Source organism: Daucus carota, chromosome 8 (genome assembly GCF_001625215.2).
Source record: "Daucus carota subsp. sativus chromosome 8, DH1 v3.0, whole genome shotgun sequence".
Classification (NCBI taxonomy): domain Eukaryota; kingdom Viridiplantae; phylum Streptophyta; class Magnoliopsida; order Apiales; family Apiaceae; genus Daucus; species Daucus carota.
This window is the reverse complement of record NC_030388.2, coordinates 19207396-19220788: the sequence shown is the minus strand read 5'-3', so window position 1 is coordinate 19220788 and position 13393 is coordinate 19207396. Positions and strand designations below refer to the sequence as shown.

At 34.1% G+C, this 13393-nt stretch overlaps 2 protein-coding genes across 2 annotated transcripts; one reads left to right on the top strand and one right to left on the bottom strand.

The window, feature by feature from the left end:
* Positions 1-1945: 1945 nt before the first annotated feature.
* LOC108198677 (uncharacterized) lies at positions 1946-3667 on the top strand. Its single transcript, XM_017366456.2, has 3 exons — positions 1946-2151; positions 2822-2934; positions 3226-3667. The coding sequence occupies exons 1-3, from the start codon at positions 2037-2039 to the stop codon at positions 3304-3306; spliced, it is 309 nt and encodes a 102-aa protein (XP_017221945.1). The 5' UTR covers positions 1946-2036; the 3' UTR covers positions 3307-3667.
* Positions 3668-4865: 1198 nt separating this feature from the next.
* LOC108197025 (endoplasmic reticulum oxidoreductin-2) lies at positions 4866-11586 on the bottom strand. Its single transcript, XM_017364497.2, has 9 exons — positions 11230-11586; positions 10966-11097; positions 8876-9134; positions 8457-8567; positions 8093-8211; positions 7554-7658; positions 7254-7456; positions 6087-6210; positions 4866-5331 (listed from the first exon to the last, which is right to left on the bottom strand). Exons 1-9 carry the CDS (start codon positions 11389-11391, stop codon positions 5146-5148), a joined length of 1401 nt encoding a protein of 466 aa, XP_017219986.1. The 5' UTR covers positions 11392-11586; the 3' UTR covers positions 4866-5145.
* Positions 11587-13393: the final 1807 nt, after the last annotated feature.

Below are 13393 nucleotides of genomic sequence, written 5' to 3'. Positions count from 1 at the left end.
ACTTTTGCATTACTACTTCCATAAATGATTCCATTTTTATAAAAATCGTAGATGGCATATTGATATATGTGTTATGGACATTTTACACACACAATATTCTGAAGGTATGGAGAGACCCAAACCATGTACTTATTTTGATAGAGATTGTTTTCGTGAAACCCCGATTTAGTGTAGGATGGAGTATTGTGTGACATGTATGTGAATAGTATCTTGGCCAATGATTTTCTTTACACGAGACTCATCTTTCGTGTAATCTTCTATTGTTGAGTGATCTGAGCCCTACGGCCTACTACAAAGAGTTTCTTAACCCTTACAGTAAATACTAAACATTCTAAATATAATCAAACTTGTGCGTAACTCTTCCTAACCCACGCTATCCATCATTATCATACACATCCAATTTATCCAACATATCGAATTCTACAACCCTCACAACAAGAGACACCAACCTCACTTTATAATCCTATTTTTTCTCTGAATGGTTTCTTCTCTTCTTCATCATCCAAAAGGTCTTGTATTCTACTACATACTCGTGATTTTTGTTTCTTCTTCACGCTATTCATGTCTGATGATGTTGGCGTGTCCCAGAAAAAAGAATTCTAATAATATATGAATGTCTTGAATTGCTTCCGGACGATGATCTTGAGGGGCTATTGTCTAAAACGCATTCTCTTGAAAAATTGTACATTTAAAATATGTAACTATTAAGTTAAAAGATTAATGGGTCGATTGAATATACTGCAAAACAACTAACAAGAACTGTAAATACAAAATCCATTCGGGTACATATAATCATTAATGCTTGTCCCCCCAGCTTTTTCATCTAAGAAATGCTATCAATTTATTGTGTTACGGTCGAATTTAGGATCAGCGGAGAAAAAGAATGAAAATTAATTTCTTCGAGAAAGAATCAATTATGGGGATTCGAGTAGCAGGATTAATTGCAGAACCGCGAAGAAATCTGTTTGAATTTAAAATTTACAACTGAATTTCGATTTAAATGTATGAACATCTATTAGGTCAAGTATTTTTTATTTTATTTTTCAAAAAAAGCGTATATATTACTCAAACAAATCAGCATACAAAATAGACTCCAACTGAACAGGAACATGCCTCATATCGAAGGCTCGAGCTAGAAAAGAACATGACTCTTGCGCTACATAATAAACTGCCATGTTAGCAGATCGTCTAATAAAATATAAACGAATGTTTAACTCCAAAAGTATCAAGTGACACTCCACGATTAACCTCCCAAGCGGTGATCACAAACTCTGAGCATGACCCGTAATAACCTCCCTCTTGTCATCACTAACCAACAAATCAATTTCACATTGAGAAATTCCGTAAAAATCATGGGCGGACCTACAGCCTTGGTACTGGGTGCCAAGGAACCCACTTGGCTGCTCCTAAATCTATTATATACAGTAAAAAGTTTTACAAAAACTATTTGATAATTCACAAGAACCCACTGCTAACCTATTAGGTATAGCATAGTAAATTAAAATAGAATCTATATAAAACAATCTTACTGCAGCCACAAGGCCAACAACAGAAATAAGAGTGAAAAAGAAAACGTTAACCGCCTCCCTGCCTCTCAGTACTCTAAATCTTCTCCTGGTATTCGTTAACATTTATATAAAGCACCCACTAGCAAAAATTTCTGAGTCCGTCACTGATAAAAATTGCAGTATCGACTGTTATTTTAACTAAAACAAATTCATCACGTCACTGAGCGACACCTAACTACAAAACCGAATTTTTTAATAATACATGCATCACTTCTATGTTTATAGAGATTGCAAACCGGGAGGAAAAAATAATACCGGGAAAAAAAAATAAAAAAGGAAAGTGATAATCAAATATTTTTGAGGTTTTAACATGATGGTTATTTTTTTCACTAAAGGGAGACACGTTGGTACCGTATATATTTGGAGGACCTAAGCAGTAAAAAGCCCTCAAAACTCCTTAAAACTTTATAGCTCCGACGAGGAAGAATAGAAGCAGAGGATTTAAATTCTGGTCTAGTAAATACGGCAATGGCAGAAGTGCCCGACGATCCGCCGCCACAACCCGCCGCTACATCGCCACCGCCTGCAACACTGGACCCCCCACCACCGCCACCATCTCCCCCTCGGTTCGATCCTAGCCGAAGTAAACACCCCAAATCTCTCTTTACGCACTCTTTTATCAATTTAGCTACATTGCCTGCTTTACTTAATTTAATGTTTTTTTGCTTGATAATTATCTAATTTATTAATTTTTGTATTCTTGAATTTGAGTCTGGAAATTAGGGTTTGGTTTGTGGCTGTTCTTTATGAAATTTGGGTATTTTATGTAACACAGCATTTTCTTTAATTTTAGTTACAACTACAAGCGAAACTTTATGTTGGGCATCTTCACTTGTATATTCTTTAATTTTATTGAGATATGATTATTGTTTGGGATGCGAACAAGTTATCACGATTATATATATGGCAGTCATTATTTGGACCTAAAAATGATGACTTCGATAACTAACCCAATCCGGAACTATGTATAGTTTTTACTCGATAAGTCATACCCTGTAAGAATCCCGTAAACTATTGTTTATTACTTTTCAACTCGTTTTGGGGGACTATATAGTACCCAGTACCCTTTTTCTGTGTATAACTGATCTTTTATAGTATACAATGATTGTGATCTAGTCCGTGGGATGACCGGAATAGTGAAACAGATTAGTCCAATAGTCAACAGAACAAGCACATTGCTAATACGTTATGTGTTGTAGTTTTATTCAGTGGTATGTAGTTGTTTGCTCACTTTCTTATTGGTTTGCTTGAAGTGATTGGTATCATTAGAAGGAAGGCCTTGGTTAAAGATTTAGCTGCTGCTTACCATGCAGAGTGCCTTGCATACTGTCAAGAACTTTTGGAACTCCAAAGAAAATGTGAAGAGGTTGGAGATCTTATTTATTTTTCCTTCAGTTCTGTGGTTGTTTTGCACATATGCTTATTCGCAACTTCAGGACATAAAAGAATCTTTCTCACACGCGGTTTTAAATTAATTTTTTTTCCTGTCACTGAATGAATAACTGCTTTACCCATTTATTGCATCCTGATATTTTGTGAGTGCATGACATCAACTATATAAGAGTGGAACAGTGTTTGTCTTTCTAATTTTGCATAAACATTCATTCTCATTTGTGGTTATCACAAGTCCTAACTTATATTGGTTCACGGTTTGCAGTCTATTATAGACGTTAAAGTTGCTGAGGAATCAAGAAAAGAAGCTATGAGGCCTCCGAAACGGCTAAAAAAGTCTCGCTAGAGATAAACTGTAAGGTTTGCATCTTCACGGTTTCTATTGTCAGTATACTGAAAGCTGGCTATGGGTCCACATCAAATCATCAGTTTTCCATAACCTGGAAGCAATTAGGTATTAAGGTGCTGAAGAACTTAGTTCTCTAAAATTTATTTATTGAACAAATCTTTATAGTTACATGCCAAGTATAGAGGATCACCTTTCACATGGGATCTATATTATGTAATAGCAATATTATATGCTTTTGGCAATTTCTCATGCAAAGGCCTGATTGTAATGATTTATAGAATTCTTATTAATTCAAAGAACTTGTGGACTGGTATGTTAGCTGTATTATTGCCAGAAAATTGTTGTGTTGTTTTTCTCACTCTGTTGGTTGTACGCATGTACATTTGCAAAGAACAGAAATGAGAAAGTTATGTGCGCAATCTTGACAACCAGTGAGGTCTTTGAATCTGATACTTTGTGTTGCTTATTTTCAGCAACAAGGCCGCTCTCAGAATGTCAAACATATCAACCGACGTGTTTATTGCTATTACAGAAGTTTTTACTGCTCAATCATCTCTTGGCCTAATCTGCACATTATAATAATAAAAATGTGGAGTAAATACATTATTTACTATAAATTATGTCTTTTATTCTGGTGATCTGCAACAGTAATTTACAATTGTGCATCTTTGATGTCAGTCAGAACTCAGAAGAACTCTAAGGTTCGACTAGTTGGTCTTTTTGATTTCATTCAGCCGGAAGAACTTTATGTAACTTGTGATGGAACCTGTACATTATATGGTTGAGAATCTGTTTGCCCCCAGAAGAAGTCGGGCATATTTTCAATCAGTCTGTTCAATTATCATGTTATCTGCAGAAGTAAATTCTTGGTTAAGGTAGAAAACAATTGCGGGGAGGTATTTGCATAGCCTTGGGCAAGTACATAAAAGAGTATGATAAACCGGTCATTTATAGAGCTTGAGATGAGCTCAAGTTGGACATCAAAGCATAATATTCTTCAAGCTTAGCCCAACAAACTAAGAGGGGTGTATTGGATTGGGATTTTAAAGCATTTTTTTGTATTCATGAAATCCGAGGGTATTCGATTGGGATTGTTTGAAATCCATTAAAATCTTGAGGTATTCAATTGGGATTTTAAATTATGCCACAAAATCTGGTGGTATTCAATTGGGATTTTAAATTATGCTTTAAAATCCGATGGTATTCAATTGGGATTGTTTAAAATCCATTAAAATCTGATGATATTCAAATGCTGATGGATTTTTTTTCATTTCATAAAATGATGGATTTTGTGGCATTCTTCAGTGTATTTTAAGTTTTTTGAAATCCCACCAAATTCAATGGGATTTTGAAGCATTGTACCTAAATCCTATCAACTCTGCGACATTTCATCAAGAATCCGCACAAAATCAAAATCCCATACAATCCATTAAAATCCATAGACTAAAAACAATGCATTAAAATCCCAATCGAATACACGCCCGTAAGACTCCAAAAATATGCCGCTTCAATGAAGTTGATGTGCTATTGCCGACAAATGAAATTTGCAAGCATAATTGCAATTAATAAATGATCTTCCGTGTAATTTTTCACTCTAGTACACTGGCAAAACTATATCACTACATACTTGTATCAAAACTTTTCCGATTATCAAAACTTTCATTCTAAACATACTACTTTACATTCTCCTTTCAGCGCAGCTGTGCATTACAATTGGCTGGCAGTTTCTTGTTCAACCTATATTCTTGATATAATACACCACAGGAAAATTCTTAGTCTCATGTTATCAATGTTTAACAGTATATTAGTTCAGATATGGAGATATTCCAGAACGTCTCACTTATGTCCGGTTACAGAATTCCATAATTTCTGCCAAATACTAGTTCGATCACCAAATGCTGGAATTGGAACTCCTGCAGCTTTCTCAACAGCAGGCCCCATTTCATGAACTAACTTAATTGATTCAGAGAGTCGATTGAGTAGGTTCATCAAAGCAATCACTTCATTATGTTGCAACTGGAGCTGCAAGAGAAAAGTACAATATCGCATCCCGTTTTTTCTATTAGTACTAAAGAAAGTAACAATTAATATTTGCAAACTTGCAAGTGAGGTTTCATAAATGTGAAAGTAATTAAGATAAGCTTGTTCCCTTGATTAAGAAATATTAATCACAAACAGAGATAGAAATCTAGTTTCAAAAAGAAAAGTGATCATTTCAGTAGTAGCTTTATATCTGATACTTTTTTTGTTAATTCATAGCTTTTCTTATTTCACCCAGCAATGAAATGCAGTTGATTATCCTGCTTGGTCCTTTTGACACATCCGAGTATATGTTATTAGTTTCAAGATTAAAAATATGTTCATGAGAGTTCTAGTGTTGAAATCACTGACATTTCATTACAAGTCAATTGCGTTGTCCTATCAGGTATTTGTAATGCAATAGCATATAACTATTAGATGCTATGATTGTCAAGTATGAACCAAATTTATACATAATAATCATGGTATTTACACTGATGCAAAATTGGTATACTCTCATAAATCATTACTCAGCATGTAAAAACCATTATAAGTGTATTCCATGAGAATTGGCAATCACATTCAGTTTCTTTTCATAATCCAGCTTTATACTTTATAAGACACTTCCTGTTGTTAAGCATATAACAATTTAATTAAGGACCAAGTACCACTTCTATCCAAGTTGTCTTATAGGCATCATATATGTATATCATTGGTAGAAAACATATAATACAGAGTTTACAATGAAAGAAAAATACCGTGTGACCCATGTTGTCCTGTCCATTAACAGAGAAGAGGATTTTTAATGCAGTACCAAGACCCAGAACCTGAAGCTTTCCCCAGAGTCGGCACTTCTCGCACCCCACACAGTCCATCAAAGAACTGCAATGCCATTAGACATCTAACTAGTTAAATCACTAATACCAATATAGTTTAGCAGGTTTAGAGTATCTGCTGATTATATAGGATGCCAGCTTGAAAGAAACAATCAGCAGAAAGGATGTATGCAAGATTTATCTTATGTCAAATCCTATGTAATAGACATTGTTCTCACGACGCTTGACTAGTCCAAGAAAAGAAGTTTGACTTAGGCGACTAGTCAGTCAAATAGTGCAAAACCCAGCCCAAATTGAATAAAATGAAGAGAAGGCCTTATTCATGTGTGGAAGTAGGCTTGATTAAAACTGATATGTGTGTGTGTGTGCGCCCGCGCGCGTTCATAGTGTATGTGTGTGTGGAAACTATGAAATATAGATATTTTTTTTATTTTTTTATCTGTTTTGAAAGATATGCAAGGGAATGTTGAAGTTCCATTGTGAGAACCAAATACAAGAGATATATATAATTATTTATCATCAACTAGCTTGAATAAAGTGAGTTGCATGGACTACTTTTATCCTCCCATTGTTTATATTTTGATATTTGATCTTTTATCTGCATTTATTTTCATTCAAGAGACTTATCTTTTATCAGAAAATTATGTGTATTCTAATTAAAGTAGATTTTTAAAATTATTATGCCCATTAAAATATGTCTAAATAAGATAAGACATATATTTCATTATATTAATATATATTTGTTAGCATTAATACAAATTTTCAATGAGGCAAGTAAAATTAATTATGGCGTAAAGACGTGGTTAAATCAAATGATTATATGTTTTGCTGGGAATAGGTTTTAAAATAATAAAACCCATTAAGATAGGTTCAAAAATAAATAGGCCCATAGAACGGCACAAATACAGACCCGACTAAAAATTTTAATGGTTTGGCTTCAGAAGTATGGTATATATTTGACAACTCCACGACTACACAACTAGTCGCCCAGCCGGACTTCCATCGACTCAACTCAACTTACCGCCATGAAAACCATGGTAAAGCAGGTAAAATTAGATAAAAAGTGAAAGAAGATAATGTTTGAAAAACCTTATATTTCTGAATTGTCTCTGTATTTGCTGCTTCAATTCAGGTCCACTTTGGCCTTTCCATAATTTTGCCTCATCAAATGGGAGGGGACATGCGGCTTGCAATTTGGGATTGTGAAGCAGCCCTTTTACCAAGGATTGTGATTTCAGGTCCTCCACAGAGTTACCAGTATCATACTCAGCCTGCTCCAAGAAATCTGAAGCCTACAAGGCACCCAGAAGCAGAACATATCAAATGTTAAAGCCATGCAGGCAAGTGGCTTACAAGACTCTAAAACTGAAATTACAGGATAAAAGTTACCTTTGTCACAGCTCGAAGAACAAAGAGAAAGGTGAAGTACAAATTTTCAACACGATCTGGGTACCTTAAGACTCGATCATACATCAATGTCAGATTTCGACCCCACTGAAAGCAAAATAGACATAACAGAATATTACTATCAGATTATCTGAGTAAAAAATCAGTTTAGATTTCACAGAAAATTGCAGATATGCTACATACAACTATAACAGTTTTAAACGGGACACCAATGACTTAAATGAGCTGAAAAGTACGTACTAGGAAATTTCAATATACCCTCCATAAGTAAATATTAAAATTCTCAAGGCTCAGCCTAGCGAATACTCCTTTCCCCTCGGTAATAAGAGGTCAAGGTTTCAAGAGAGTATTAAAGTTTCTGCAACTGATAATGGTAAAAAAAACAAACAAAAAGAAAAAGCCGACTACACAAGTCCTAACTAATGGCATGAAAATAGGTGGAACATGTCAACGGAAATATGCAATTAAGTGTAAGAAACTGGTTTCCGAAATATTGTTGTGGTTTGAGCTAGAGAAAGTACCACGTGTGTTGCTTCTTCAAGTAGATAATCAGCAGCTATGTGAATTGATATCGAGGAGTGAAGACCTGATATTAATTTGTACAAAATTTTCTTCTCTTGACAAAACTCTTCTGAAGGATCTGCATGAAATTTAGATCAATGGCAAAGGGAAGGTGGGCAGTATTGCTACACAATTTGTAAAGTAAGTATTATATGATTGCAAGTCACAACTATTAGCACTAATAAAATATTAAGTAAGAGACATCAGATTCAGTCACCACAAAATGTGACCAAAGAATCAAAGCGTATGTCTACCAACAATTGTGCAGCATGGAATTACAATGAAGATGTAAGAATATTTACAGCTAATAGCAGAGTAACTCACATCTGGGGCAGTTCTCTGTGTATATCGCATCCCAAATTCTTCGAGCAGATGGGCCAGTATAGCCAGTATAACGTTCAGGATTCAGTTGAAGATTCACATAAGTCATGTCAGCTAAGACAAAGAAACCCAGTTAAGGTGTCACATGAGCTATCAACTTTAAAATGCACTAAGAGTAGCATAAAACATGCAAGAAAAAAAAATACTACAATCCTCCAAAGTATAGACCTAACATGTTTTGTTCCACAAAACACGAACTTGATAAGCCTATAGTTCAAAATGTTGTAAATTAAAATAATGACAGAAGTATAGCTACAAATTCCACAACTAAGAGCTTTAAATAATAAAATGTTTCCAAGAGGAAAGATGCATTATTCAATGTCAAAAGGAAATTAAGAGTGCAAAAAAGATTAGAGAGGCACCATTATCTGTCTCATCATCATTTGTCCACGGATTATCTATTACTGTCCAGCCTTTGAAAGCTTTAGCATCTATTGTTCGGTCAACAACAGCCTCTGGTTTTCCTTCTTGACAGACAGGATTATCGGGTGAAAGGCCATGACTAAAAGGTTTCTTAAATGTTTCTGGGAATTCATTTTCTGCGCATTCACATACACTGCAATCTCTCAAACGGCACATACCATCTTCAGGCCAGAATGGGCAATCACACCACAGCTTAACCTTTAAATGTAAGAAAAACATATATGAGTAGAGAGTTGACTTTAGTACCTAATTTAAGAATAGAACGACGTCAAGCAGAGAAGGATACATATATTAAAAAATGCATGTAAAAGGAAACACAGAAAGAACTATAAATGTATTTGATAGATACAGAGGTCTTAACTTTCATGTGACGATTCATGAATCAAACTTAAAACAGTCGTCAGCAATCAGTAACTTAATGAAGAATTCATATCCAACTCATACTATCAACTTTGAACATTACTACACTTAAATGTCATCATTTATACAATTTGGTACAAGATCACAAGAAAACAATTCACACAATCACAAGAAAACAATTGATATCTAACTCACATGGATATACTTAAACTTTTAAAACCATTTAGATTTTAGACACTCCAGAATGGCATCGACTGTCAAAGAATGAGAAATAGTATATAAAAAGAATACGTTTACTAAAACTGGAGGGACTAGTGACTTGTTACAACTGCAGGCGGCTAATGTTTTGCACGTAAAATTGCCTTTTTAACGAACTAAGAAACCTCTCAAAGATGAAAGTTATGTTACTGCTATGTTATCCGGACTCAGGTATGAGGGTCAGACACGGGTGCAGATCCAAAAGTCGGATTCTTAGTTTTTTAGGATAATTAGAATTCTTAAATATGGATCAGAAACGTAAGCTTAATGCAAGTAAACTTTATGTGGACTGATTTATAGTACATTCATATAAAATACTGTCTACTAACTGTTTCCCTTTATTATCATCAATGCTGGCCCAGTTAAAGAGATAATTCACATACACTTAATCATGTATGTTAAATTGTGGCAAATTGAAAAACTTAGAAATACGTCAATCATGGACCTTGGTCTCTGTAAGCAAGTTTTATGAAGACATTAATTTTTATTTTGGACTGGGATGATACAAGATGAAATGGCCGGTTTTAATAAGAAGGATCTGACTCAGATCCCATACCCACACCCATGTCATGTCCTGCAGACACAGGTATAAGGACAAAAATGGAGAACCTGGGTTGTGGAGATGTGTCGATGAAGGAATAGATAAGTTTCATTTCTCAATTGACTAATAGAGCACAATATGTAATTGTGATAAAATACAAGGATACTTGCACATAAACGATAGTTCACGAAATAGAAACGAATTTATGATAGTTAATTAGAATTATGAAATTGTTTAGTCCATCAGCCATCGGTCATCAACAATCCACACAAAATCATATTAAGCTGAGACTAGCATAGATAGCCAGAACTGAGCTGACTGGATTCTGTATTGTTTTACAGGAGATACAATCCTAATTAGTAATTACATATCCAACTATAAAAGATGAAGTTCTGCAACAGAACTGCCTCTACCTAGACTTGCTTTGTTTTCTTCTGCTCTCTTCAGGGAATTATGTTAAGGATATCTAGTTACTTCTACAGCCGTAGACTTTATTATGATATCAAAAGGAGAGTAAATATTTCCTTGTTGAGTGGCTTATAATCGAATTTCTTGCAACTTGAATGGATAAACAGAATATAGGTTATTTCTTACAAGCATAAAAGTCAAAATAGCACACAATCCACATTTAACACATTAACCTCCACAAATAATTGCCAATACTAGGTACAACACCTTGTCCAAATCTAGTGATTTCAATAAACAACAGACATACGGAAACATCATAACAAAAAAACAAAAACAAACATATGAACGAAACAATGATGTTAGATTATAGATGGCCTAGTTCAAACATTCCAAGTGTTTCCCAAGATGCAACACAACTACCGAAATCAGCCTGGTTAAACAAATTAAGCAGCAAGAACATACCTTAAAATATCGGAAAAACGGGGTTTTGACAAGATCTTGTAACAATGGATACAATCCTTCCTCATTAAGATGATCCACAGTTTCATATTCACAACAACAATCTTCCACCATTCCACTGTATTTATGTGAACCCTGCAACACACTTCATCATTAACCTCTAAAACAACCTCAACACAGCTTATCACAAAAACCCATTTCAGAATTCTTACACTGTTACACACACATACAAATAACAACAAGAAATCAAAGAAACATCAGCTATACCTGAGAACACTGACAAGATTTCGAGGTGGGGTTTGAAAAAAAGGGCTTTGAAGCCAACCCAAAAGCCAACATGACTACAAAAACCGAAATAACAGCAACCCATCTCCATTGATTCCCACTTTCTCTCTTCTTCTTGTTGTTTTTTGCTTCTGATTGCTCCATTACAAAATTGAACAATTTCAGTGAAATCAATCAAAACCCCTGAAAAAAAATAATAAGTTGGGTGCTAGGATTTCAACTTAGATTATGTCCGTACAAAGAATGTTGAAAGACTTGATTCTAATATTCAAAGAAATGGGTTCAAGATTTTGTTTTTCCAGTGGCCTGTTTGACGGTAAAAAGAAAACTATGGGTGTCACCTGACTAAAGAGGGTGGGTTTTGTTTTAATGTTTTTCCTTTCCATTTTTGGTGCATTTAATATTTAAAGAAAATAGAATTGACTTAAATCTGTACTAAGTATTGACTTCTGATCTTTTGGAATTGACTTATGCAAACAAAGGCAAAGATAAGGTCGATATCCGGGAAAATATCCTGTTGTTTAAGTAAAAAAATCTAATATTAAATATAGTTTTTGATATTGAATTATTAATATTATCGAAAATATATATACAGAGATAGTCTTACTCCACTATAAAAATAAAAATAAAAATTTAAATGTGAATCAGCACTTTTAAAAATAAGAAGATTACGAGATGGGCCTTCGTGCGGCCTAGTGTAACGGAGTGGGCCGTAAGAAAGGGAGGGGGCGAGGTAAAGTATTGATGATCTTGTCTAGAGCCTTTTTGGGTCTTGTATAGGCCTCTAGGGTCTTAGAGTATCTCCAATGGGGTTGGCTATAATGATTGGTTATAATAATATAAAATAATGGTTAGTTAAAATTTGCTGAACTTATAAAGTATTGGACTCCAATGAGGTCGACTATATTTTGAAACTAGTAGTTTATTGTTATTTTAAATACTTTTTAAATTCAAATTCCAAACGCTTCTCACTTTATAATTCCTCTATTTCGATGGATAACACCATACGAATTATTTTCGACATCATGCAAGCCGAAGAAGAACATCAATCCAAAAACTTTGTCATTTTAACTTTAAAAGTTTATAGGTGAAATTAATGTCTCCCAACATATTAACTCCCTCTTTATTAATATTATAAAGGGTTTTTAGTGTGTGCTAATGAACACACACTAAAAACTATTTTTTGTTGAGGCGGAGGGTTTTTGTGCATATGCAGATGGCCATAATTATTAATGAGGTTTTGGCCAATAAAAACCCTCCACTTCAAAAAAAAAGTGGTTGTTAGCGTGTGCCCATGGGCACACGCTAGAAATTCTATATTATAAAAAATAACTCCTGATAAGATAATGTAAGTTGATCTCCACGGTACTCTTTAAACTTCCTCTTTATGTATTATTTTGGAACTAAAAGTACATTGAAATTATAAAAAGATAAAAAAGAAATAGAGAGAAAGAAAGTGGAAAGATTGTTCTTAAAAAAAAAAGTGGAAAGATTGTTATAGTATAAAATTTAGTTAAGAACTAGTTGTGCCTCTTAAAAATAAAAAAAAAAGTAAGATTTTTAATGATTTGAGGAGCAACTAAGAATTTATTTCGGTTATCTTGTTTATATTTTGGTTAAGAGCAAGACGGTTAAAGATGATTTTACATTTGAAGTTCAGATGTTGTTAAGCATATGGGCTGGGCTACTTAAATTTGGGATGGGTTGCTTCTAAAATTTGGGTTGGGCTTGACTATATTATTTGAAATAGAAAAAGAAGGTTGTAAATTTTTAGATTTGAGTGCGGTCCACGCTGCTTTTGGGTTCTAATACCTCCACCCCTGAATACTTCTAATATTTTCGTTCATTAACCCACTTACAAACTTTTCACACTGCCTCCTAATTCCTAAATTAAATAATAATGAATTCGATGTAAAATTGGACTCGAACAGATTCTATATTCCCTCCTGAAAAATTAGGAGCGGAAATATCAACTCCTGAGTTAATTTTATATTAATATGTGAGAGAAGCATTAAAATTTAAATTTGTTACAAAAAAAGATAAATAACTGTTATGAATAAAAATCTGATTCATAAAGGGACAAAGAGGAAGTTAAGGGAGGTTGACGGAGTCCTAATATTCACTCCACATTTAAATGAGTTCAGAT